The sequence below is a fragment of the Ambystoma mexicanum genome, chromosome 3p (genome assembly GCF_040938575.1).
Source record: "Ambystoma mexicanum isolate Mex_15411 chromosome 3p, UKY_AmexF1_1, whole genome shotgun sequence".
NCBI classification, from domain to species: Eukaryota; Metazoa; Chordata; class Amphibia; order Caudata; family Ambystomatidae; genus Ambystoma; species Ambystoma mexicanum.
In genome coordinates, this window is record NC_090925.1 from 747912145 (window position 1) to 747939879 (window position 27735).

General features: G+C 44.4%; 1 protein-coding gene across 3 annotated transcripts in view; it reads right to left on the reverse strand.

Moving 5' to 3' along the window:
* LOC138580804 (sesquipedalian-1-like) overlaps positions 1–27735 on the reverse strand; it is a 46339-nt gene that overhangs the window by 5970 nt on the left and 12634 nt on the right. Inside the window, exon 1 of one of the 3 annotated variants that reach the window (XM_069651651.1) lies at positions 26196–26232. The exons of the other annotated variants lie outside the window; for them this stretch is intronic. Within the exon in view, the coding sequence (XP_069507752.1) occupies positions 26196–26217 (22 nt within the window). The 5' untranslated portion in view covers positions 26218–26232. Of the gene's footprint in view, positions 1–26195; positions 26233–27735 lie in introns of those variants that run through there. 3 annotated transcript variants of the gene reach the window in all.

The following is a 27735-nucleotide window of genomic DNA, read 5'->3' on the forward strand; positions in this document are numbered from 1 at the left end:
ATCTTCGGTATCACTGGCAGAAAGGCCTTCCTTCAACGTTAAGACATGGAAGAATTAGTGAACTCTTCTCTCGCGCACAGTACAGGTGCAAAGTTGGATGCATCAATTTAAGGTCCCCTCACCCCCCCACAAATATATGCAGAGCAGGTTAAGAAAGGGTGTGGGAGCCCCTCTACTGAGAACAAACATTGGTCAAATACCCTGTTCTATGGAATTTCTTCCACTCAGGAGGGTCAACAACCACGTTTTAGCTCACTGCACCCTTTGCAGAGAAGACATGTCCATTTGATCAGCCGGTCCCACCCACAAGGGCAGTCCAATACCGAAATGCTAAGCAATTGTCCTCTAAACAAGCGGGCCATCAGCAACCCCAGAAACGTGTTTCAGCCTTGTTGGGCCTCCTGAGTGAGGTGAAGCTGAGCCTCTCTAAAGCACAGTGAGCAGGGGGTCCATGTCGGGATTACCCTGGGTTACTTAGGGTGAAACCCCACGTTTCACAAACTAAGCTAGGGTGTGGAAGCCCCTCTCCTGAGAACGAACATGGGTCCAAAACCCTATTCCAGATCTTTTCTATATATATTTAGGAACTTGGGGATGAAGCCTGAATTACCCAAGGTAATCCAGACGTTACACTTCAGTCCGCCTTGCTACAAACCAAAGGTGGGCCTTTCTAGGACTAGAGAGACTAAAGATGCACAAGCATGGCAGAGCCCCATCTCAGGTTTTTGGGTGCACTATAAAAAAGGGGAACACATTGCCCTAGGAATGTATCGCTAGAGGTTTTTAAGACGCAGCAAGTCATCTATTGAAAAGTTGAGGGCCAGACGTGGTAATGAGCTTACTTCTTTGCTGCTAAACTAGCAGCAAAGTGCTACGGAATTATTTTCCCCAGCTATGGGTCCTGTGATGAATTCTTGGATGCCGTCCCTTCTCCCCTGGGGGAGCCTCTTCCCATGAGGTAAGGCCGCTACCCAATAGTCCCCCTGCAGGTTTTGTATCTCAAGGGGAGGGATTCTTCCCTCCCCCCCACGGGACTAGGGACGACTGTCTGAGAAGAACACGGTATGCCCAAAACATATCCCCACCTCCCTCATCCTCCTTTCCTATACAGGGGCACATAATCCCACACCCACTTCCATGTACTTCTGTAGGGTAGATGATTTGGCCTCCATAAAAAGTATTGGGACAAGGAAGAGTAGGGACTACCTATGTGGGTCATATGTGGAAACTGGGATGAAGAAGAGTACAAGTAACCTAGCTGAGAATGAGAACATCAATACTGAGACTGAGACGAAGAAGCGGCATGAGTGAAAGAATATCCTAGCGGAACCAAGATCAGCATTCTAGTCAATGCAGACCATCAGTAAGTCAGTGGAACATAAAAAGGGAAGAAGGACTGTAGCGAGTCAGTCCCTCCCTGAAGGCTCGGAGAGTTAGGCTGCACTTATGCTACTGGAGGACAGGTTGCTGATCAGGATGCTGGTGGAGCAGGAACAGTGCCCGAAGCACGTCGGAGTCAAATTCTACCTGAAAAAGCAGGAGTCTGGTTCTGCGAGAGAGTTGGACCAGGTGGTAAAGAGAGGATCCGGCAACTGCAAAGGGCCAGGTATGGCAGAGACGCCACAGAGAAAGAGAAGACTAGACGCCAAGGGAAGCCCAAAGCGGAAAGCAACAGCCAGGAGAGACCAGAAGGCTGTGGGGAACCCTGCAAGGATGTAGTATTTTTGGGAGAACGCCTGAGGTGAGAAGTCTCAAGCAAAGGGCTGGTGGAGCAGCCACCAAGTGAACGCGAACAATATGAGGAACCGAGAAGGGGAGTTCCAAACAAGGGGCCTGATGAAAGACCCCAGCATAAGACAGAGAACTCAAAAGGGAAGACCAGAGATATCTTCCTCATCCCAGTAGGGCACGATATACTGGGAACAAGAATCAAACTGTGGAAGAGGGCCTGGGAAGGATCAGGGGAAAGTCATTCCCCCCACACTACCGTGAAACTACAAACTGTGAAAGACGAGGGGAAGAGAACAATACCCCCTGGTGTGGTCTACTGCAAAGCAAAGTCAAGGAAAGCCTGGGGAAGCAAGTCATTCTCCTGGCACTGCGAATGTTGATGTTTTGGAACATTGGTTTATAAGTGAGCTGAGACTCAAGCTGGAACTTTGTGTTGTGCCTGTGAAAGGGATTGTGACCTGGGGAAGGGAGGGATTCCCTCCGGAGATAGTCCCTCCAAACTACTGGTACCATAGACTGCTCTCCAGAAGAAGGGAGCCATTCTTCTGCACCGAGAAGATAGGATATGATATATTTTATTTATAGCGCGCCCATACACAAGTGTTCCAAAGCACGACGAGTAAAGGGAGGGAGAAGGGAAACAAGGGGCGGGGGGGCGAGACAACAATCTTACAAGGCCCAGTGACATTGAGATCGCGCAAGTGCAGGGAAGGGGAAAAGTGCAGAGGGGAGGAGGAGCAAGTGCAGGACATAGCCTATAGCAGCCAACAGGTGACAGTGCAAGGTTAAGTGCATAACAGCAAGTGATGGATAGTGCAGGTTGGAGGACTGTAAGGTCACAGATACAGACCTAATTGCAGGGTTGCCAGGAGCCAGTGCAGGTGTGCAATGGGAGGGCAGGGACCCGGGCCCGTGATTGAGGGTAGCCAGGTAACCAGTGCAGTAACAGACAGGCGAACAGCAGGGAAGAGGCAGAAGCAAAGACGAAGTCTTGAGCTGCTTCCAGAACCTAAAATGGCTTGGCTCAAGTTTCAGAGAGGCAGGGAGGCTTTTCCAGAGAGGCGCCGCCGAGGAGAGAGATCGGCCCCCAGCTCGTTGCTTGGAAAAGAACCCGACCCTCAGGCCATTGGAGGAACATAGAGCTCGAGTAGGAAGATACTGGAGATTCTTTGGTCCCAGGCTCCAGAAGGCCTTGTGGACAATGCAAAGGATCTTGAAAAGACTTGCCAATCCTTTAGTTTAGTTATGAGTGTAAGGGAAGGAAATCGGGTTTTGACACAGGACTGTGGGCTTTTGAGTTACGGACATTCTGACGCATACTTAGGTTGAGGTAGGGAAACCCCCTCTCAGAAGATGGGGAAAGTTAGGGGTTTCTCCAATTTTCTCACAAATAAAAGCCTATAGCAACAATCATGCCACCTGTGTGTCAGTCTCCTCCTTCAACACCCTTACAGTCCCCACATAAAATAGAAGATTGAGAATCCAGGACTGGACCATAGATGTAATCTCGACCTTGACGACTGTAAAAACATTGATTATCTGGGTCCCATCCCCAGAAACAATTCCTTTCAAATGGTGACCCATCAATGGTACCACACCTGCCCCGGTGGAGCGGGTAAAGAATCTCGGTATAATTTTCTACTTCAAAAACTCACTGCAAATCGCAAATAGACTTTGTAGCCCAGAAATCGTACTTCCAGCTCTACATCCTTATGGGAATAGTGCCCTACTTGTAAATGGCACAGAAAAGGTGAGGGGACCAGAACTGTCCGCTCTTGCCTTGATTATGGTAATTGGCCAAAAAAATAAAATCAATTTTAAAAAACTACTGGCTCCCTGTTGCAAACAGAATCACAAACAAAAATATACAACATCTATTGTATTACTTTCCAAATCCTTCACAACACTCCACATAAATATCTGAACTCTTACATAAATATGCAACTACAAATCACCTAAGATCATTACAGGGTAATGCGGGGTCAGAAATGTGAGGCGGACCACTTTGTGAGGTTCACAAATGCCATGTTAATATATTATGAAGGTTGGATGAACGCCTCACTATCCCTACCCTGACGAGGATTTCCCTGCCTAAAATAAACTAAAGGAAACGCTGTAACAAAGGACATCTGTCCCTTGCACTTATACATATAACAAATAAGCAAGGAAATGCATGGCAGTTGAAAACAATAATGATTGAATTCACAATGATTGAATTCACAATGTAACCACAGTCTCTCTTCGTAACCGGGGCAGACTCCCCTTCCCCAGGTTTAAACAGGAATCTGCTTCACAGTTCAAGAAAAGAACACCAGGAAATCCTGATATGTAAGAAAGTTCCAATATAGTTCGATGCACTTTCAACTTGTCAACACAAAGTTTCCAACACAAAGGCTACAAGACTCTTTGAACAGGTTCTCAGTTCCTCAATAGCAACAATGCTCGTCTTGGTCAGGATGATTTGCCACTCTGATAAATCAAAGAAATACAACTACTCAACAATAGCCTTAGCCTTTTACGGCTCTTCCTCTAGTAACATTAACAGAAAACATCTCTGTTAGGACCACCTTGTAGCACTCCAACTTCCCCCTTGCCTGCTTCCATGCCAGGCCTACAATCTCCAGAGGTTAGCCATCTGGGTATACTCCCCTGCTTGAATAGCATTTCACAATAACAAGTGCTTTTGTGGTCAATGTCAACGGATAAGGTTATAACAGGTTCACAGCATTCAACAAATGTGCAGCTTCAAAACTTTCAACCACTTTTCAGGGAAAACAAGAGATTCACATTGGTGTTCTTTAATACTATTCTGCAAATGATGCTCCCCTCCTTCTGCATAGATATTTTCCCAGAAGGGCAGCCTTTTTGCCACTCTTGTTTCCCCACTACTCAAGCAAACAAAGACTGACAGGGATTGGGTCTCTTCCCGCCTCTCCCCTGGTTTTGACAATGTGTGTTTATCCCAGCTTGCACTATAGGCTGTATACAATATGGCCACCACGTTTCATAGTTTACAGACCTTGCATTAGCCCCTTCTTCTGTTGGCAATATGGGCTAGATTGTGTTTGCCTTGGTCTCAGCGTCTCTGGGCTTGGGTAATGCTAATTGGCATTGACTCTTAACAAGGTTGCCTCCTCGGGTTGCTGGGTGTTCCACAGACCCACACTCTTAAGGTTAGTCAATTGGCTTTAATATAATAGTTTGAGAAACGCTATTGCCGCTTCGCAATAGATGGTATTCAAAACTGTTCTCTGCACTATTTTTGCTTCTAATCAAGCGTTGCTTACTTGCTGAACACCTGCTTTCAACACGCGAGCAAGGACAGAGCACTCTGGGGTCACTGGCAGCTTGTGAACTCACCGGGTAAGGTGTCTAGTCAAATGGTCGACAGACAAATGGTCGACACAATTTGGTCGACAGGTCAAATGGTCGAATTTTTTTTTTATTTATATATATATTTTAGGTTTTCGTTTAGGGGAAAAAGGGGTTTTTAGCAAAAAAAGGGGGTTGGGGGGGACCCCCCCAAACAAAAAAACAAAAAAGGGAAAAAAAATAAATTCAACCATTTGACCTGTCGACCTTTTGGTGTCGATCATTTGTCCTGTCGACCATTTAGATTCGACCAAATGACCTAGAACCACCGGGTAAGACCTTTGCCTCTGTTCCCCTCACAGGACTTCTGCTGCTGTGGCTCCTCGCGACCTGGCAAACTGCTAGGTTTAGTCCATCTTCGCTCACGTCAGTTCCAATTGGAGCTTCTCTTGCTCCAGAGGTCCTCTGGTGCACGCCAGCCACAGGAGACAGTCTCAAGCGACTTGGATGCAATCCGGCCACAAGAGACAACCTCCTGCACACTTCCTGCTGCGCAGCCTCTGCAGAAAAGGTCACGGGTCGGGGGGGGGAAGCTTTCCTCCTGCCTTCTTACCGCTGCACGACCTGTGCACTTCAGATTTCTGGGGGCACAGACAGACCCTCTCAGGACCGGCAGAAGATATTTGCAAAGTATTGGTTCCGGCGTCTTCGCTCTTCTCCAGCTTCTGCCTAGGCTGCCAGCATGCACCACGCTGCTTCTGGCTTCCTCTGCTCTTCTTTGTAGTTAACATTTGCAGAACATCTCGGCAGAATCAATCACCTTCGAGAAGGCGATTTTAAAAAAACTGGAAAAAATTGAAGAGAAAGAAGAAACCAACTCCCAGAACATCTCTAAGGAAGAACGCCAAGCACTCTGGGACCTCAGCTCGAGCCAAGCCATCACTATAAAAAACAGCCGATAAGGGGGGCTCTGTAGTCATTCTGAATTGTGCTGACTATGAACTGATGGTGAAAAAACTCCTAGACAACAGAACACACTATCAGGTTCTACCCCGGGATCCTACCGAGGCGTTGCGTATTATGATCACAGGGATCGTAGAGGAGGCGGCTTGTGAAGGCCATATAAGCTCCCAAGAAACAGCTTTTCTCTGTCCTAGATTCCCGATACTTCCATCCTTCTATGCGTTACCTAAAGTACATAAAAGTATCCCACCTCCACCAGGCCGCCGTATTGTGGCAGAAATGCAATCCATTATAGAACCTCTGTCGGAATTTGTGGATTTCTTTCTGAGGCCGGAAATTCCCAAAATGCGGTCCTATTTAAAGGACACTACCAGCATCCTGAAGATGGTGAATGAGTTACCGTTCGATCCGCTACACAATTTTTGGTGACCCTCGACATAGAGGCATTGTACACCAACATTCCGCAGATGGCGACCTTACACATAGTGGAAAAAACCTTACAAGAAATGGGGTCTAATTTGGAAATGCCGGCTCAGTTTATTTTACAACTCACAGAAATAGCACTAACAAGGATTTTTTTCCTTTATGGAGAAACATTCTTCCAACAGTGCTCTGGAACCGCCATGGGAGCGACTTTTGCCTCGTCCCTGGCCAACCTATATGTGGCCCATTTTGAGGAAACACACATACCCTCACACGAACCCATACTTGAATAACATCTCAGTATGGGCTCGATATATTGATGACATCTTTTTAGTCTTTACAGGGGATGAAACCACATTGAATTAATTTATCCTATGGCTAAATTCTAGAAACAGATAACTGAAATTTACCCACAGTGCGGCAAAGAAGACCACACAATTTCTTGATGTGGAGATAAGTGCAATTTCTGGTATTTTGACCGCTACCATTTTCAGAAAATCCACAGACAATACAATACTCAAGCTTCCACCTGAAAAACCTGCGGGACAATTTGCCCTTTGGACAGTTTCTCAGATATAGGAGGAACTGTTCCAGCCTACAGGAGTATGACACCCAATCTCGAATCCTATCCGTCTTCTGGAAAGAGGATACCCCAACAAAATCATTAGGCAAGCCAGAAAACCAGGCAAGGAATATCCCTCGGGATGTCACACTACAACAGACCAAGCGCCCAGAGGGACAACAAACGATTACAGCAATTTTTGGGTATTCCTCCAAAAATCAAATCAAAAAGGAAATCCTAAAACTTCGGCCTATTCTAAGTGTAGGGGCAGTAGACCTTGCTCCCCCCTTTTTTGCCATTAGAAAAAGAAAAAAACATTAGAGACACCCTAGTGCATTCCTATAAACCAAGTAATGAAACACCCACTACTTTATGGAATACCACATCAGCCCTCGGACATACACCATGTGGCCAATGCAACGTGTGCAATCTCACTACATGGACCAAAACCCTAGAACTGGGCCTCCGAACCCCCTGGAAACAAAATCCTCTGACTAATTGTAATACAGCAAATGCCATTTACATGGTTACATGTCCCTGTAACCTTGTCTACATAGGGATGACCAGCAGACCCATAATAAAACGGATACAGGAACACATATCCTGTATTAGGACAGGACGGGAAAATGCACCTCTGGTAGCCCATTTTTTGGCTTCCAAGCATAAACCTGAGGACATCAGATGGAATATTATAGAAAGGGTGAAGTGTCCCAGAAGAGGGGGCGATATCGCCAGCATGCTTCTAAAACGTGAGCAAAACTGGATCTTGCGCCATAAGACTGACTCAAGGGGCCTCAATTAATCTATTCCGTGGCAAGCCCTCTCGGTCACTAGGATTACCCTGCATGTGCCAAGCCAGGATCCCTACTTTAGACTCTGGACCCCTGGCTTGTTATTTGGGTACATATACCGTATTAGCCTCTGTATATTCCAATAGGTGCATCCTGTACCCTTTTGACTACTATGGACGCCTCTGAAATAAATATTTAATATTGCACACTTTACTTAGCCCTAGTTGATTTGTGAGGAGTTACATCACGGGCACCACAAATTGTGAGTGTCTTTCTATATTCCCTCTTTTGTACAGACCCTAATTTGCATCCACCAGATGGTTGGTGGCAAAAAAATAGAGGGCGCTGATCCAACACTCAACCTGTAGATGAGAGGTACTGAGTGCCAAACTTTGTGGCCATTATGTCCTTGTTGCATTTTCGTAACGCTTTGCCTGCCCTTGCCTGACCGACAGTCTTGTCTCTGGGCTGCTTAGTGCCGGGACTGGCACTTCTGGTTCGGGCGCGCCCGACGCAATGACTGTGATGCACACGTGACTTTTCCACGTGACGCTGCGACGCTCTCTATTTAGCTTCCGACTCGGCCACAGCTTCCCTTGATCTCCGGGGGTTACAGCTGTTGTTCCGAGTCGAGAAGTTGATGTAAGTAGATACTGGTACGCCACAAGTCGGCACGGACGACTTATTCCATCTTTATTAAATGGGTTGAGCGCACCAGCATAGCATGGGTTTACTCCACCTGCCCCACAAGAAACAATATAGATAGATCCCGAGTGGGGTTTAATAATTATCAGCTGCCGGCTGACATTTATCTCCATTCGTTTACCTGTCGCCGGCTAAGCTAATAGATGGAGGGCAGTAGGGACTCCGAACAGTCTGCCACTTGAGTGATTATGCTGCGTTTTTCTCCACCTCCACAGCACATCACTCTGAACACCGGCTCTGGCATGGATTACCTCACCTGTCATTGGTATTCTGCCTATTATTATACTTAATACAGTATACACCCACTGCAGCCGGAAAGGTCAGTACATGGTGTACAGTATTCCCAAACCCTAATGTGTGCCCTTTCCTTTGTGTTTTGAGCGTGTGTATTTCTAGTTATGAAAGAAAAAAAAAAAAAATCACAATGCTCAACTACTTGTGACTATTAACATAACTATCACTGGTTGATTACTGGACACAGTATCTCACACCATCTGAATTTGAAATTTTATGTATCTCTAATGTGCACTATCGATTGTTTTGACTTTCCTCAACCTGAATAAGGAGACGCAGCTACTTGGTCTGCTGTCTCCTAGCATCAGAGCGCATGGCAGTGCTTGGGGAGTGACCATGGTTTATCGTTTTGTTTTCCCATAGGTTCTCCTCTTGAACTTCCCTGCAATGGCGCTACGAAAGGGGGTAAAGTATAAACTCTGTGGCAGAAACACAGTGACTGAATATAAAGTATCACCAGAGTATTCCCCCCCGTTTTAGAAGACTGTCCTGATGAAAGTGGTTACACCCAAAATACACCACTGAAACCGGTAGACAGCGATTGTTACATGGTGGAGAAATAAAATACACTCTACCTTTACATTAAACAACCCTTTATATGTCTTTTACTGTGGCCTCACGTCCCGTCCTACCATCTAATACTCTGTTGGAAGGAATACGCGGGCTACATGTTCGTCTTCATTTGAAATTTGGCTCATCCCCACCAGGGAGCACTTGCTGTCAAAAACCTTAAACCACAGCAGCACAAACAACATTGTTCTGAGCCTCTTTCATATATTTTAATTGTAGAGTCACCCTGGGAAGTCTCGATCTGTCTATGGGATAGTAAAGCATTGTGTACCCACAATAGACAGTCAGGACCCGTTACCTGTTATCGGTTTTCTCAGTCCAAGGTGTAAACTTTACTTTTATACCTTTTTGCCTATATTCCTCTGTGAGGTTTAACAGTGACCTGGGACAAAGTCTAACAACCTTGTTTTTCAAAAATTGATTTCTTTTTACTTCTTTTACTGTCCCCCCTTTTTGTAAGCGGTACATCAGCGCTCCCTAAGGAAAGTTTTCCCTAATCTCAGGTACAGGACAGGGACAGATAGCCATTTCTCATCTATCCTTCTGTCTTCAAAACTGACCCTGTATCTCCTTGGTCACTGTTTTGTAGCGCTATAGTCTTGCATAAATGGGATTTTCACTCTGCCTATATTTAACTACATACAGCTGTGTGTGGCTCTCCTTCTCCATGTTACAATACTAGTTTGTTAGGGCTTCATCCTGCATACTGCACCCTCAGTACCCTTTGGGTTACTAATATTCCTCTGCTCTTCACCAACAATGCCAACTCTATGGGCTGCACTCAAGGGGGTTTTTAAGCCTCTCCATCTCCCTCAGGTGTGGGTCATCTGCATTAATGGACTGACCACTTCTACAACATTGTAACTCTTCAGCCCTCTGCTTCGTCCCAGTAGGGAATTACGGGACTTGAATTCCCTAATGAAAAAATTATGTTTTCTTATTTCCGTTTGTTCCTATAACATCCTTTAAAGGAAAACCCTAAGGCTTAGTCATTAGCCTGGAAATGCAATTTTACGCCAGTGTTACTCACAAATTTCCTTACCTGGGAGGAGACTTTAGGCACAGAATTAGTGAAGAGTGCGTAGGATTCATCACAGTAACAACCTAAGTACAACCTTGTTCAAGAGACCGAAACACAGAGGGGAACTCTTGCAGTATTAAATCTGAAATGTTTGACCAGGTCCCCCATAACCCTGAAAACAGAATGTACTGCGACGACATGGCGAACAGAAGAGTCTCAGACTTTGGGTCTTTTTACAGAAATTACTTTATTAAGAAGGTGTAATTGAAAACAGGCCTTAAAGAATAAAGCAAACATATTCAAACGTAAGTGACCTAAAAGTCCATCCCTGCGTGAATAATGCAAACTAAAGGTGCAATTCACCTATGAAGTAAAACGGTGTCCCAAAGTGATAAAACCCTAAAGTAAACTCATCGGTCACAACTAATCCTTTAGCTTAAAATAAACATTTCTTGAATCAAAAGGTTCCTTGAAAGGGAGTTGTCAGAATAGCTAAATCAAATGGTGCAATAACAACTTAACCTCCTTCCCTTGGGTGACATTTTGAGGGTAGAATATCTACTAAAGTCCTTCCCTAAATAACAAAAGTACAATTATTCAAAAGAAGTTTTCTCTTGTGGTTTCTTTCAAAAGACAAACAGGGCCGCTTATGCGAACCAATCAAACTGAGACCTGTAGTTGCATTCTAGGTGTCCGACCTCTTAGGTGAGGGATCAGCTGGGTCTGTGCTTTGGTTCTCCATCTCGGTCCTTTGAGTAGTTCATACCCCTCACTCTCTCTCAGGGTGAATACCTTCCTTCTGCTTTGCCCCTCACGTCCCCAGGGGACCTGGATTGTTGTCCCCCTCCTCTTCCAGGGGGGGGGGGGGCGGCGGGGTCTTGCTTTGACCCCTCCTCCTCTCAGGGGTCCTGCTTCTGTCCTGGTCTCCCTTCACCAAGATCTTAGCAAGTTGTTGCCTTAGCCTCTTCCCAAGCGGGTCATCTCTTTCACCATTCTGCCTGTAGGGGGCTCTGTCCTTCTCCTGGGTTAGTCAGTTTCCTCAGGCTTCTCAAGAAGGTCAGCTCTTCTACTCTTTTGGCTTAGGTGGGCTGCAGGGGTACTCGCTTTCCTCCCCCTGGGACAATTAGTTTCCTCCAGGCAGTTTCCAGGCAGGCAGTGCTCCAGGATAGTCAAAGCTCCTTTAACCAGGAAGCAACTATCAAGAAGCAGCTCCTCCTGCTGCAGTAACGCCTGGAGAGAAGTACAGGGAACCTGTCCCTGACTGAAGTTCAGAATGTGCTCGTTCTGCTTTTGTAGCTAGACTCATCCTGTTGGCTGCGGATTAGTGGAAAGCCCTGCTTACAGGATTGGCTGGCAGGGTGTTTCCACTGTGGTCCTACTGCATTTAGGCTCTTTTTCTATCGGCCAGTGGGGCTTCTATTACTTTAATTGTAGATTAACTTTATTTGCTTTTTGTATTCTTGTTTTATCCTGGGATTCTTTTAAATATTATTTGTCTGACCCTTGGGGGCTCAGGCTTTTATTTTATTAAGTACCCCTTACATTTCCCCAGGTTTCTCTATGGGATTTGAACCCGGATCCTCCCATAGGCTCTATGGAGTTCCAAACATCCAGGACTTTTACTGGCACCAAAGAAAAAGACTAGGGCCTTTCCTGCGAGGTCCTGCAGTGTCTCTCCGCCTTCTTCTTTGGTCGACTTCCATTCCTGCTCCCAGTATTCCAGCACCGGCACGCCAAAGGGTGGATGTGCATCCTCTGCGCGTCGTTAGCTCAACTATTGCTGCCACCATCTCACTGCAGTGGGTAGCATCACTACCGCCGCCAGGCAGTCCTGGTTAAGGCTCTTGCGTGGATCGCGGCACCACGATTCACCACAGTGCTCTGAAGAACATCAAAGGAATGAGACAATCTTGCTCAGATATTACCACATACATTAACCTTTCCACCCTTCAATGGCTCCTATACTTGTCTCAACCGCACTTATACTTTATGTCTAGGTCTTCCATAACCAACGTGGCTTTAAGGTAAAGCATCAACCACACTGTGCAACTCATCAGTCGGCTCTGACTGGAACAAAGCAGATTACTTGAGCATGTAACCTCATCCCATGCTTCCTATGCCTAATGGACATTATAGAATCATGCAAAACAAAGGAGGGGATGGCTGGAAAGTTTGGAATTAATCCCAACCTCTGCCATTGCTCTGGGGAACCCTCCAGACCATTGTTCTTCCCCTACCAAGCCATTGCAAAAGGGGAAGACCATATGGAATCAGGCTTGGTGCCAACCCAAAAGGGGAAGTCCAGCCAGAACTGCTTGGTCACATCCCTTCTGCACGAGACCACAAGCATGCCCAAAGAGGTTTCACCCTTGTTGGGCCTCATCATGAGGAGTAGCTTGGGTCTCTAGGCCAGCAGGTACTGGACGATTACATAATCACACCTTTGTATTGAACCCAACTACGGTTTTGTTCCTCCAGGTGCTTTGAAATGGCAGTCCCGTAACTTAGCTCATTATATTACTCCAGAAATAAGATAATATATTTGGCCAAGCAAATAGCAAACAGTTGGAATGAAGGGAAGAATTAATAAAATTAATAGGATGTTGCCAGAGCCACCGCGTGCAATTGTAAATACAGCCTATCCCCTCGGTTCCACCCTGTTCCTCCTGTGACCTTGAAGAAACACGTTTGGCAGGTGACCGAGCATATGAGAGTGCAAACCATTTAAAAAATAAAAAAAAGAACCACCAGTCAAACACTGGGGTTCTCTGTTTTGTATTGTGGATTCTACAAAATGACTTTGTTCCGCTCTACAGGCTGCGTTAGAAGCAATACTGCAGATTTCATAGTTCTTGAACAGCTTGTCGGGACCAAAACACAACTGGTGTGACATTTCCACTGAGGTGGCCATACAGCTACACACATTTAGCTCATTCTCCATTTAAAAATAAAGTACACATTGCAGAAGAGCATGGGAGCATTTCAGGCAAGTGCCTGCATAGATAAGGGAAACAGCGAGAAAATGTTGGACAATTGGGCCAAAATACAACAAGAGCAGAGAAGTGAAATTCAGTCTTTTGAGACTCTAGCTCATGACAGCAAAGAAAGGTGCTCCAAAAGGTCTGGGTCCTAAAGGAGTAATATAGAAGAGAGTTGGCAGTGGTGAGCAAAAGAGCAAACGTTGGAGACATGCATTAGTGCAGTCTCATTGGAGTGTTTCCAACAGGAGCCAGATTGAAGTCGGTCTCCAAGGCCATTATCCTCCAAGTACTTAGTGATCTGGTTGAAGACCGCCCGCTCAAGCACTTCTCAATAACGGGGAAGAAGAGAAACAGGGCAATAGTTTGCTAGGTCGTTTGGGTCAGCAGGTTTCTTCTATATGGATAATATGCAGATTAAGGCAGGGAACCGGGGAGAAAGATTAAAGCGCTCAGATAGTTAAGGGAAAGTGATTAAGGCTAAGGGCCTCATTACACGGTAGGTGGTAAACCATGGCGCTATTAGCGGCATGGTTCATGCCGGTAATTTACCGGTACCGCCTTGGAGGAAAGGGGAATTACCGCCCTATTCCAAGGTCGGGAAGGCGGCAATTCCTCCTTCCTCCATTGCCCTTCCCCATTCCCATTTTGGCCCCATAGGGCATAATGGGAATGGGGAAGGCGATAATTAGCACCCCGGTCCCTTTGCGGGTTCGTTTAACGCCTGCTAAAAGCAGGCGTTAATGTACCAACCCGCAAAGCGACCTCATAGAAAGCCGGTAAGGGTTTACCGGTACCAGTAAAATACCGGTACCGGTAAACCCTTACCGCCTACCGTGTAATGAGGCCCATAGTCTTTGACCATTTGGGGAGCAAAAGTGTTGGCAGAAGCACAATATGGGTTGGCAATGGAGAAGGATGGGTGCTAATACAATAGGAGGGGCAGAAGAGAAGTAGTCTAGCGTAGAAGAGATGGTGGACAGAAGGAGGGTTGGGGGAGTGCTAAACATTTAGAGGAAGGTGTAAGTAAAACAGGCAAGTGTTGTAGGTCAGTTGTGATTCAAGGTGGAGGACAGACATGAAGGTGTGAATACAGTGTTCGTAAATTTGAGCCACAAGGCATTGTGAAAGTTAGAGAAGGCACGGTCAATGGAAGAGGCATAAATAGGGGAAAGGAGCAGAGGGGTCCTCACACGTGTTAAAAGAGGGAGGGGGGGTTCAATGGAGAGGTCAGAGAAGAAAAGTGAATAACATGGTCAAGAGAGTTCCCACCAGTGTGGGTCAGGAGGGAATGGTCAGATAGGAGGGATTTAAGTTCAAAGCAGGTGGCTGCAGAAGGTTAAAGCCCCCCCAACCTCCTGCATGACAATGGGAAGGTTGTTAGGATGGGACTCAAGGAGAAGGTTTTGAGGGGACCGGGGTATCGCCCGGGTGGGGTGGTCGATAAAGAGTCAGAACAGTGATCGGAATAGGAGAGAGGAGTTGAATCTTGGCATATTCAAAAGAGGAAAACTGATGTCAGAGGGGCAGTGCTGAGGGGCTTATTGATAAGGAACCCATACCGCTGCCCTTCCCAAAAGGTCTGGGAAAGGAGGGAAAAGTAGCAGAGTCTGTGTTGAGAGCTGTTGGTATAACAATCCAGGTTTCTGTGAAAGCAAGAAGTGAAAGTTAAGGGTGATGAGAGTCGACATGGTCACAGACTTAGGAAGACTTATTGCAGAGGGATTGTGCATTCCAGAGACCAAGTAAAGCAGTGACAAAGATGGGTGGGGGGGGGATGGAAGAAAGGAGCAGACATTGTGCAGTAGGCGAAGGGGAAAGATGAGGTTGAAGATCCTGTGATCAAAGGAGCATATTATTTGAGAGGGTTGGGAGGGGGGGGGGGAGGAAGATGGGGAGGACAGGGCTGATGCAGAAGTTGCACCAAGTTAAGGCTGAAGGCCATCAGTTAAGGGAAGGAGACCAGCGAGTAGAAAGGAGGGGGTGGGGGGGAGAAAAGAAAAAAGGGGATGCAGGTTGGTGGGTAGAACAAACGAGTAAGTGAAGACAATGAAGAAAGTGTGCAGTCCAAGAGAGAGTGTGTGTGAGCGGAAAGGGAAGAGGTGAATGGCTGGCTGAGAAGAAGCAAATGCAAGTTCCGAGTTGAGCTAGAACTGTGCTATAGGTAACCAAATCACAGTGAACAGACCCAAAACAGCAAAGTTGGTCCTGTGGGGTAAGAGAAGCTCTACAGTGAATGGATAGTCAATGGGTGGAAGGGCCCCATGTCTGGAAGCAGAAGTCAGGTAAAAGATAACCTTGGTTAAATACTGGCTTGAGTAGGGGTTTTGCTGCTACACCCTTTCCGGCCCCCACAGGTCCAAAGAGGGAACCGGCCTTGGCTGCAGACAACCGGAAGCACAGGGTAGACTAAAGAAGGAAGGCAGTCTGTCACATGAATGCCCTAGCACCACTCAATAAGCGAGCAGAGAAGACCAAAATGACAAACCCAGCCTGCTCCATGATGACCCACCTGACTCATCTAGTCAACATGGGGAAGCAGGGTCGACAATGGCTATGAAGTGCACATCAGGGTCAAGAGCAGTTGAGCTGCTACCGAGTCCCTTAGAGGCACAGTCATTCGCAATGTATATAACATACAGGTGTTGGTGAGTGGGAAAAGCTGGATAAACTGTTGCCAGAATACCTGTCTTGGTCATCCTAGAAACTGGCCGAGGGGGGAATTGAAATGAACAAAATGGACACACCCTTATGGACCCTCTGGATCACACCCAGTGCCCTAATCTCTCAAATCCTCTCCTACAGGGAACTAGACAAAGCAACATTGCTACTTCCTTTTTTTATGGTTGGATGAACAATTTTTCAATAGATACATATAAAAGATCATACAAAAGATTAAAAAGAAAAAAAACAAAATTGTTACATACGCCATCAACTTTAAACTCTGTATAAAACTCTGTATAAAAAGGGAATCAAAATCACAGTAGCACAGGCAATTTGGCTACTTCTTAAGTCCACATATTTAAACCAATTTTGCAGATCTAAAATGTTATTGTATATATTAAAATATATTGCAATAAAAAAATCAAAAACGAAATTCATAATCATAAAATCTCCCTCCTTTGTTACTAGATTTGGATATGAATCCACAGTACATCAATTGGTTATTATTTCAGAGATAATAACAATGTTGTGGTTGCAATAGTAAGAGTCAATGACTATTAAAAATCTTATACCATAGCATTTCTTGGGTTACATTTCTGATATCTTGGAAAAGGTGCTGCATATAGTTTTTCTCGGATTGCAAAGAGGGGCGTTGCTTGATGAGATGTTTGCGTTTCTGGCTCAATTTGGTTGTTACAAAAACAATAAAAGTTTGCAATCATGGTAATTACTGTCCGTTTAGCGGAACCGAAATAAGTCTCTATACCGAAGGCTTGTAAACTTGACAAGGTACGGCTCAGGTTCATGAAGGCTTTTAAGTTTAAAGCACCCATTCTTGAAATGTTGGTATGTCATACAATGTTGTTGTGTTAAAATCGAATCATGGTACAATAATTTTTGCTTTGCTCGTACAGGATTAGTTTTTAGAAGCAAGATCGAGATATCTGCAGCTTCCATTGCAATTATTACCTGTTCTTTCCACGCTGCCATAGAACGATCCTTGGTTGTATTCAAATAAGAGGCTAGTAGCATAGCAGTGAGTCTGGTTCCCTCGCTAATAAACATTTCCTATAAAAAGGTTACACATTTTCCACATATAACGAGCTCCCAGAGAGAGGATTCCCAATTCATTTCTCACAATTCTTATCAGTTGGCTGGCTAGAAGAGAGAGCACTTTCCTCTAAAAGCAGGCCTCCATCCTTAGCCAGAAGGACGCATTCGTCCAAGCCTTGGTTTCTGGCCCATAGGTGACTATTGGGACTTTTTGTGCTTATAGAATTTAAGTAGGGGCTCCATAGAGAATTTACCATATTGTTTATTTAGGATACAGGCCTAAGCGGCCGCAGTTTGGATTTTCCTCTTTAACTCTTCACAATATGGTAGATCCAATGGATGGTCATGGTGTTGATGCCCAAACAACGGTACTCATTCACAACATGAACAATAAAAACACCATTTATATGAACATCTTTTAGTCTGTTTGCTAGCATAAATCATTACTTAGTCTTTCCCAGATTGATAGTTGGTTTGTTTCAACGCTGACAGAATATTTTGCAGGCCTTTCAGTGTTTTAGAAAACGGGACAAGGTTGGAGAAGCCACAGCACAGTGCAATTGCCAGGTTACAGGAGTTCAAGGCAACTTGCTTCACATTTTTACCAATATCAGCTATAAAGAAGTTAAACAAGGATGCAGCCAGTAAGCAGCCTCGTTTCAATCCTCTATATGTATGGATCGCTTCAGACAGTCTGCCATCTGAGGACAGGCATATCTTAACTGGGGTGTTTGAATATAGCCTTAACATCAAGGCTTGGCTGTAGGAGGGATATGCTGCCTCTGCCAGCTTGTTCCATGACAATTCTCTTGATACAGGGTCAAAAGCAATCCTAAAGTCTACAAAAGCCATGTATACAGGTTGTTTCATTTGATGTTCATGCATCTTAATAGCCGAGATAGTCACTAAATTCACAGCTGTGCCTAGACTTGGGACGCATCCCGTTTGAAGATTTTCATGCAAACCCTCAGTTGCCATCCAGCAGTTAAAGTACCTCAGGATTAGTCGAGCAAAGATTTTACCAGGAATATCTAATAGTGCTGTTGGGCGATAGTTCTCAGGCAACTACGGCAACTCCTGGTCGCCTTTCTTCAAAATTGGAATGATGCATTTTTTCCAAGTCTGTGGGATCTGTTTTTCCCCTCACAGCATTACAAAAAATGTTACAAAACGTTTACCACTTCTACCGGGTCTGTTTTTAGCATCATATTAGTTAGCCCATCTGGCCCAGGAGCTCTAGACATGCTTAATTTGAGATTAAGTATACAATGTCAGCTCGATCGAAATGCATCTGGGTGTCTATGGGGCATTTCTGGATTATTTCACCATCGTGTGAGGAGTACAGGGCATATAGCTTTTTTGATAATATTCTACCCATTTCTCTTTCTGCACAGCATTAATTTGGGTCGGCAGCTCTGTGTTGTGTAGGGCATGATTTAAAGCGCCCAGATTGATGCTGAATTTTTTGACGCTAGGGTTTTTACAACATTATATCAGAATCTTTTTGCATCATTGTGTTTATTCGCTTTTCGACAATTCTTATGATGCATTTTTCTGTTCTCTTGGAGAAGAGGGCGCCAAGCTCCTAATATCTTTACGCAACTGGGGTTTTTCTCTTCTGGAGTTCATCATCATCAAACATGCGCTTGTGTTTATAGGTCGGTTTATGACGAGTAGATGAAGTTAAGGATCTGCAGGGCAGCTACATATACACCATTGATCCTGATAAGATTATTTGAGGGGGCACACGCACATATTTATCAAGCTACATTAATGTATAAGCGGTCCACCTGAACCTATTCCTTCCATTCGAGAGCTGGAGGATGGACTTATAAAACTGAGCCAGATTAACTGGGTACGACCATGTTCAGCTGAGTGATTAAGGTCGTGATCACTATGCATTTGGGGGATGATTTTTAAAAAGGTCCCAATGATCGGAAATATATCTCACTGAGCAAAGACATAAATCAATAATAGCTTTCCGAGTACCCCTTTTCCAAGTGTCTTGCAGCAGGCTATCCCCTGGACTGCCCCGTTCAGCATTATAAATTGCCTTTCACTCATAAACTTCAACCATAACTGGGCTGCAAGAGCAACCTAATACGGTTTAGTTGGATGTCAATGTATACTCAGGTGGCCCGCTGGTAAGGTACAGCTTACAGATGGATCGTTCACGACTAGATGAAGTTTTTCTTCTAGATCATTAAGAAAGTGAGCTAGAAGTACTTGCATGGTTCCAATATAAATTCACAATTGCTAGTACTTGCTCCGGATTACTGATTTGTACCAATTGAATAAACCTGTTGGGTGAGGCCCAAGGTTCTAATCGTAGACCTTGCCCTATTTTCACAGCTACCAAGAGGCTTGCCATAGGTCTAATTTACCAAGTCGCTTCGCCGGTAATAATAATAATAATACATCATAATCATCCCATATCAGTGGTTCCGTTAGCCAAATTTCTTGGAACACCACTATATTGTATTCCATTAGGGTGTCATTAACATTAAAAGATGTTTAAATCTCCTAGTATTCCAACTGGCTAGTTAACAGATTTTCGGCGAGGAGTGCTCGGTTGCAATTAAAACCTGATTCCATTTCTCATAGTCCCCTCTTTGCCCAGGAATAGACTGCACCTGCCGTTGTCTCTGGAGTAGGTGACCCTCAAAAGGGTGCTTTTGCATAATCTCATCATATAGCAGGTCGCCCGCTGGAGAGCTGTCGTACAACTGCCTTTTGGCCGGCTATCTTGAGCCCAGATGAATCCCAATTCAAATAATTCTGCTCTTGCTTGCCATAATGTATTTAATATACTACCAGATTGTAACCACCACAACCTAACAGTTGTTAAGTCATTATCAAACTCTACTTGTTCCACATCAGTTGAGCAAAGATCTTCTAAAGTTTGTATGTCACCTAAGATATTCAATACCCTTGTCCCGTTTAGGTCATACATAGGGTACGCTCCCCCTGTACAGTAAAGAATCAATTGGTAACTATTTTCTTTTCTTCCTGTTGGATGGGTGAATATATACGGATTACTTTCCATTCCTTGCATCAGCATATAATTATATGGGCTTGATCGAGTGATCTCTGGGGATAGCCGCTGTAACATACGGCTCATGATTCCCAGGAGATTTAACCCTTAGGTAATTAGCTCTGACATTCCTATTCCCACAGGTTAGAATCCCACTCCCCGCCTCCTGGCCGACCTTCAAGATTCCAGTTGTGGATTTAGGCAAGGCAGAATATATGAGAATCAAGTTAGCAATCTCTTTCTGCGTTGCTCCAATGTAGAAAAGTCGTAACTTTGTAGGTTTCTTAAATTTGTGGTATCAGAGTTATATGTATTAGGCAGATCGAAGCTTTTTTTTAAGAGAGTGCTGTATTAAGATTAGCAGACTCATCTTCCGTAAGTCTACTCTCCTGGATCAAATCATCAAGAGGCTTGTAATGCATTGCACTTCCATTCACTAGCGCCAGAGCATTCTTTTGTACCTCTCTTTTGGTACGGGCTATATTAAAAAAAAAAATGTGTTATTGCATTTTTATGCTATGGTATCTTGCTTGCTTGGCATAGAAAATGATTGTATGAATTTACGAGTGCCTGCTTGAGGAGGCCCAGATTGACTTCTCACCATTTTGATAGGTTTACCGGTTTGATAGTCGTCGTTTTTTCCCCCCACGTGAAAATTGTGAAAGCTGGTTTCTGAGGCAGGGGTAGAGAGTCAACATTATGACTATCATTAATAGAAGCGTCATTAACTGTAATAATAGAGTCATAGATTTCAGTAGGTGGAATATCGGATAGCTTCGTCTTCACTATGAGTACTTCGGTGAGTCGTTTCTAAGCTAGTTGTATTCTCAAGCCTGGTATTCTCCACTGCTACTGTTGTCTGAGCAGTAGTTACACAGGATGTCAAAAGGATTGTTTGTTTATTAAGCTTCGTACCTAATGCTTCATATAATTTTGCCAAAGTTAACAAGGCTGTGCTCATCGTACTTAACGTTATCTCAACAAGAGGACTATTATCTGCTTTCAGATGAGTAGGTCGACGTGGTGTGGGGTTAGTAAAGGAGATAGAGATCTGACCAGCTCTGTGTTCAGTTGGGTGACGAGTTAGGAAACAATCAGAGATTGGGATAGGTTGGTGGAGACAGGGCATATGCACTGAAGTCAAGCAGGTGATAGCCTCTGACACCGGCAGCTCTGTGTGATTTTTGGTATCAGCGGCTTGAGTCCCCAGCAGTGTAGTAATACAGACAAGAGTCCGTAAAAGCAAGCTCTTGCTAATTTTCTGTCACGGCACACAGCTGTGGGCTAATATATGGATTGCTGCTACATGAATTTGGGCTACCGTTTCTATTGTAGGTTGCAATGTGTTAGATACCTTATTCTTCTCAATGGTTTGACCTTCCTTAGAACCTGCTGCAGGCTGTGAACAAAGCTGGTCTGTCAACTGCTTGCAACAGTTCGCTGGCAGCGTAAACCCTGCTGCTTCAAGAGAGTCTGGGATCTGATTCAGATCGATCAGCAGTTTGTCATGGCCCAGCTCAGTGCCAACTCCTTGTAAATCTAGCCCTGGTGTGGAGATGGATGCAGAATATCCCCCGGGAGCGGAGATGCATACAGGACCTTTCCCAGTTCGTTTTACAGTCAATTTCAGAGAGCGTTCAGGATTGTAAAAGCTTCGAATATCAGAAGTGAGGGACAATGAGCTGTGCCACAAAAGCGCTACGGCTTGCTTATTAGTGTAGGGTGAAATAGCCCTGGATGTCATGAGTAAAAGGCCAGAGTCAGTTATAAGGGCTCCCCAAAAGGAAAGGCCTGCCTTGAACTAATGTGGAAATGAGGACCTGAACTTATCAAAAGCAGAAAGGAGTGAATTTGAGCCTCAAAACCCAGAGAAGCATTAAAATGTCAATTGCCAGGCATAAGGGAAAGACATGAGACAAAGTTTGCCAAAGGTGTGGGAAAGCTGAAGTAACATCCTCAAAAACTACAGTCCACAAAACCCTAAATGGGATGTCAGCATTGTGAGCTACAGTTACAGGGAAGCAGGCTGCATTCTAGCAGGAACATGTGTAAATCCGTTTTTCCCTTTAAATTAAAGACCTGCTCATGAAAATGCGTTCAGGATTTGTAATATATGAACTTGGGTTCTGTCCATCATGAGCCCATCACCAAGGAAACAATAATGCACAGAATCTACAAGGGGATGTTGAATTGCAGCAGAAGGAAGGCTTTTTCACGGCTGAAACTTCACAAAGTGACATTTCAATTGTGCCTTTAAAATGACTATGAGCATCCAGAAGTGCAACTAAAGTCTCTAAAAATATAATTATGTTGCGCTCCTGTAGCCACTGTGTGCAGGGAATGACTTTGCAAGGGTTTTGCATGTTAGAATTGTGTACATTTCCAAGACTTTATTTGAAAGTAAAATGCTTTTGTGGGGGGCAGGCCTGATCTTCGTTTCGTTTCACTATGCTTGGGTCTTCAAAGGTGAAACTAGATTCCAAAGCCTGTTGTCATGGGGATGGGGCCAGATTTCCCTACAAGCACGAGTGCTTGCTCTTAGAAATACATTCTTAAATTCCAGAAGAGATCAAAATTGTGGTGGGGGCGAGATAAAGGCAACTGCGCTCTCCAGCTTTTATGATCCAAACCACTTTGGTTGCAATAAAACTGGCCATAGCTGGCAATTCGCTCTTGAAGCTCTGACCTAATCCAAACAAAGAACCCCCGTCCCCCTCGACATCACAGCCAGGAACAGACCCATGCCAAGGGCGGGGCCAGGGTTAATGAGTGGTTTCACTCCCATTGTGCAAAATGGGAGATCAGCTTTTTATTTTATAACATTGCCAATAACTGTTGAACAATAATCAGGGTAGTATTTTCGAAAAGGTGAAAGTTGACTGTTTCTGGTCAACCATAAAACGATTTTGGTGGGGCCTACACAACCCAAGTTATTAAGGAAAACATCATGGGGCACTCCTGGTGGGGTTGAGAAATATGAAAATTTGAGGAAACATGCAAAATATTATCCATATTCCACCCACCGAGCGCCATATTTTTCACGGAGATATAGTTTGGGTGTAAATGAGGGAAAACTGTAGCTCTGCAATGGAATAGCCTACAAACTTCTAAGTAGGGTCATTTGATTCACGGTAAAATAGAGTGCTCAGAAATGCCCTCATATGTGTGCAAATTTGAAGATTAAGGGAATATGTCACACAGTGAGAGTTCTATGTCCCCAAGCCAGACCGAGGCCTCCTGTCAAGTAAGATGACGCAGGGGGTCTCCTCCTGTTTCCCAAACCACACATTCATTTTCGGGACCTATCAGCCCACAGATGGGAGTAGACTTTTGAACAGTACCCAATCCATTCTGTGGGAAGTCTGGCACACTAGCGATGTCACTTACCCTATAAATAGGTAACCCATCCTCAAATCAGGGCTCTTCCTACTAAATACTGAGGTGAGCAGCAAACGAAATCTGTAAACATCCCAGCAGAGTGAGGCCTAATCTTGCAGAGGAGCCAAGAGGTTTAGTAGCTGCCTTGGGACCCCTTAGAGGACAGAGGGAATCCTTGACCGACCCCTTGACTGTCCCAGCAGTGATGCTCTGACACCATGATGTCCATCTAGCTCTCTCCTGTAAGTATACATATCCCAAGCCATAGATTGCACAAGCCCTATCCGCTTCAGCATTGCCATAGAGATTCCCCCATGGAAAACCCCACTCTCTTATTTGTCTGTGCATTGAAGTCATTTTCCTAGTGAAAAATCCTTTGTCTGTGCCATGTAGCCGTTTTCCCACTGAAGAATTGTTTATGCATTTCAGTCATTTCCCATTGAACAATCCCCAGTTATCTGTGTAGGTCCTTAAAATATTTTTATAAGTAAATCAATTCATTTCCCCATTTATTTCAGAGGATTTGTATCGTGGGAATTCGAAACCCACCATCTCTTCCCAGCGCATTGCGAATTGTTATAGTCAAAGAATCAATCCCATTGTGCCCTGCTAAATGAATTTCCATTTGCAACGGTATTTTCCACTTGCTCTGTCATGCGATCCCAAAACCAATTTTCCCTTTTGTGAGCTATTCCTTTTCCCAGAGCCTACCTGTTATTTGCATCTGTCATTTTAACTACAAACCGATTTTCCTATTGTGAGCTACACCATTGCCCAGAACTTGCCTGTCATTTGCAGCCTCAGTAAAAACGAATTCCATTTTCTTTTCCATTGAAATTGAGCTTCACATGCTAAAATCAGTTTTTCCTATTCTGTTCTTCCTTTCCTACTGTGTTGTCAAAACATATTTCCATTTCCCATTGCCCACATGTTCCATATCCTAAAACTGATTTTCTGTGTGTGTGCTGGCTAGTATTCTCTAAAGCTTTGCCTGTCTTCTAAGCATAAGCAAGTCCCTTCTGTTTTGTCCCATAGCAGTGTTAAATCATTTAAAACCCCTTTTTCATTGTGCAAAAACGAGTTGTCCCATTTCTTTGCTTGCTCCCCATATTGTTTCTGTGAGCACTACTCAAAATCCTATTTGTATCTTGTGTTCCCACTCCTTGCCACGGACTTCTATCCGAAACTGACAAGCCTAGTGGAGGTGTAGAGGGGGTGAGGGTTGCTGGGATTCAAGAATCATTGTGTGTGTGCATGCACTTTCCTGTTTGTTCCATTCATTTTCTTGGTGTTTTGAACTGTTCTTTGATGGTAGCGGCGAGAGAAGTAAAGTCAATTCTTGTACTGTATATTTTGGAGTTGACTCAGTGTGCTGCTGGACCAAAAGGGACTCTGAAATTTGTGTTGCCACACCTTGCTGGCTGTTGTAATTGTTTATTCTAATTTAACATTAAATCATAATAAAATATTCATTGATAACACACCAGCCTGCTTCCTAGTCCATTGTTCTCGCGCCTTGAAACACTTGTGTATAAGCGCGTTACAAATGCCATATCATATATCATATCATATATCATTGTGACACGGGTGGTGTGGAGGTTGGGCGCTTGACGGGTTGGAGGCCCCCCTTAAGAAATAATCTATGTTGTAGAAATAAAAAGCATTTATATTGTGTGCCAGATTCATTGTAGGTAAAGGAGATCCCGGACGTGCTTGTGCTGTATGATATATCGTGGCATTAGTATTGGTTGGAGTCATACTTTTAGCAGATTTCAACTTCCCATTATTCATGAGCCTTCCTAATTCACTAGGTGGTGGCATCGCTGTTTTAGTGAGTAAATGCCTAGCTTCATGCAGGGGCAGGAATTGTCAGTTTTCAAGTAAGGGTGATAAGACAAATCTAGAAAAGGAAATTAACACACTCACCAACCACCAGTCTCCTGCCCATCGGTTTATCTGCATTCAGCAAAGCACTCCCAGCGCGTGGGCTGCTGTGTGTGTGTATATATGCTTGAGGGTAAGTGGGTGGGGTCAGCCACATGTAACAGGAAGAAGCATTGAGTTACAAGTATGCTTGTAGTTTTAAATAGATTGAGCACATTCAAGTGATCTTCAGCAGAGGACCCAGGTGTATCTGCACTCAGCAAAGCACTCCCACAAAGCACCTGCTACTTTCAGGTTTCAGAACCACCACCCAAGTTGCCCAGGAGTCACAGTGTTGCCATCTCAAAGGAAAACAATACTCACCTGCCTGGGGCCAGAGGAACGTCACTCCCTTGATGCCTGGGGCCAGAGGAACGTCACTCCCTTAATCAGGCAGTACAGTAGTCACTGTTCACCCGTAGACAAACTGCATCTACTCATGACCAAACACAATCACTGACATTTACCCACCATTATTATGGAGGAATTCCTTTCCACCAGAAATTCAAGACCAGAGAACAAACTGGTTTGCACCCCTTCGCCATACACGAACGAACCATGTGGAACAGGGCCCAATATAGCTTCTTTAATTGGGATGGTGCCCATGAGGCCAAAACCAGCATTCTGTGGATGGGCCAGTTGTCCAGATATTGTCCATGCCACCATAGACTGCATTGCATGAAAGACCAGAAAATTAAGCATCCCCATCAGAACTCTCAGAATGCACCAAAAGTTTCAGAAATGAAGATCAGGCTCATCTTCCAGAGGGAGGTTATCAACACTGAAACCTCACCTTCGTCAGAAGTCACCATCATGGCGGGAGGAGTCCACGGGCGGTATAGTACATGTCAGAATCCCAAGGATGGAAGAACATGCCCATTGCTTTTGTGAACAGGTCTCAACTACAAATGGAAAGAAAAAAAAAGAAAAAAAGAAAAAAATAAAACTTGCTTGAGCATTGATCCTGGAACAGAAAAGGTTTGTGCCCAAAGGAACCCTCACTTTCAATTAACGAGGTGTCTAACAGCCAGTTGTTGAAGACTCTGAGGCATCTGGAATTCCTGCCCACCACCACATTGGAGGGGCTTGACAGGTACTCCGTGACTACCAAGATCTTTTTCTGGACGAAATTTTGCCAACAGTGCTTTACAAATTCTGTAAGGAGCCCAATTCGGGTCACCAAAAATGGTTGATTTAATGAACAGCAGAGCTATCAATCTTGAGTAGTATCTCCAATTACAAGAGAGCAAAAATGAGCCATCAGGTACCGTCCAGTGCTCATTCACATTATAACACACAGCGGACAAGGGACCTACTTTTCACACTATACACTAGGTATATCTCCCAGAAAGATCCAACTATACCCATATGTGGTGGTGTGCCACGTAAAGAGGGGGGGGGGAGAACTATATTTTGCTGTCTCACCCTACAGATGCACACATTCATATTTTTTTATTGAAAAAGAAAGAAAATAAATGTATGTTAACCAGGCATAAAGTCTTAGCCTCGTTACTTGAAGACAAAAGTAAAAAAAGATTAGCAAAAGAAAAAATATGAAGTAGTAAACATAGATTTAAAAATGCGAACATGAATGCAGCAACTTCCAGTTTTATTAACCCCTCTATTCTGTCCCCAATATGTTTTTGATCTTCAGTTAAAAACAAGAAGGGCAAAAGTCTAGTGTATCTCAACAAGGGGGTTGACTGGTTCCAGCAACATAAGTTGCATTCATCAAGGCCAAGCTGTCGTACTGTTCTCGTTGACTCATACACCCTTATTTTGAGAATATCATAATTGATAGAACTGAAATGAATCACTTCTTTAATCAATTGACTCTTCATCCTTCTCTTTCTGAATAACTATTTCTGTGGGGGGGCATAAAATCAAATATTTAGCATTTATATTTCCACTAACAGACTGATAATGTAGTGTTTCTCCATCTCCCCAGAATTGCTTACTTGCGTCTCTTCACAAACTATATTAATCTTGTGCTTTCATTTAACACTTTAGTTCACCTGTATGGAGAACATCTAACATTTAGTGGCACGCCTGGTGCATTCATTATTCAGAACAGATAGCCATCACAATTTTAAGAGCCAATACACTCCACTTTCCGTTCTCCTACCTATCGTCCATATTGGGAGTGCTAATGTGGAGTATGTCTGCTCTAGTAAGTCATACCAACCACAGCATCCGGACCTATGTTATTTGTTGCCGGCGTGGGATATAACGTGGCAACATCACTGCTTAACTTACACCAGTATTACAGGACTGCCTACTCGCGTCACACTCATGGAGATACACTTACCATTACATGTTCTTCTGTCACTCGT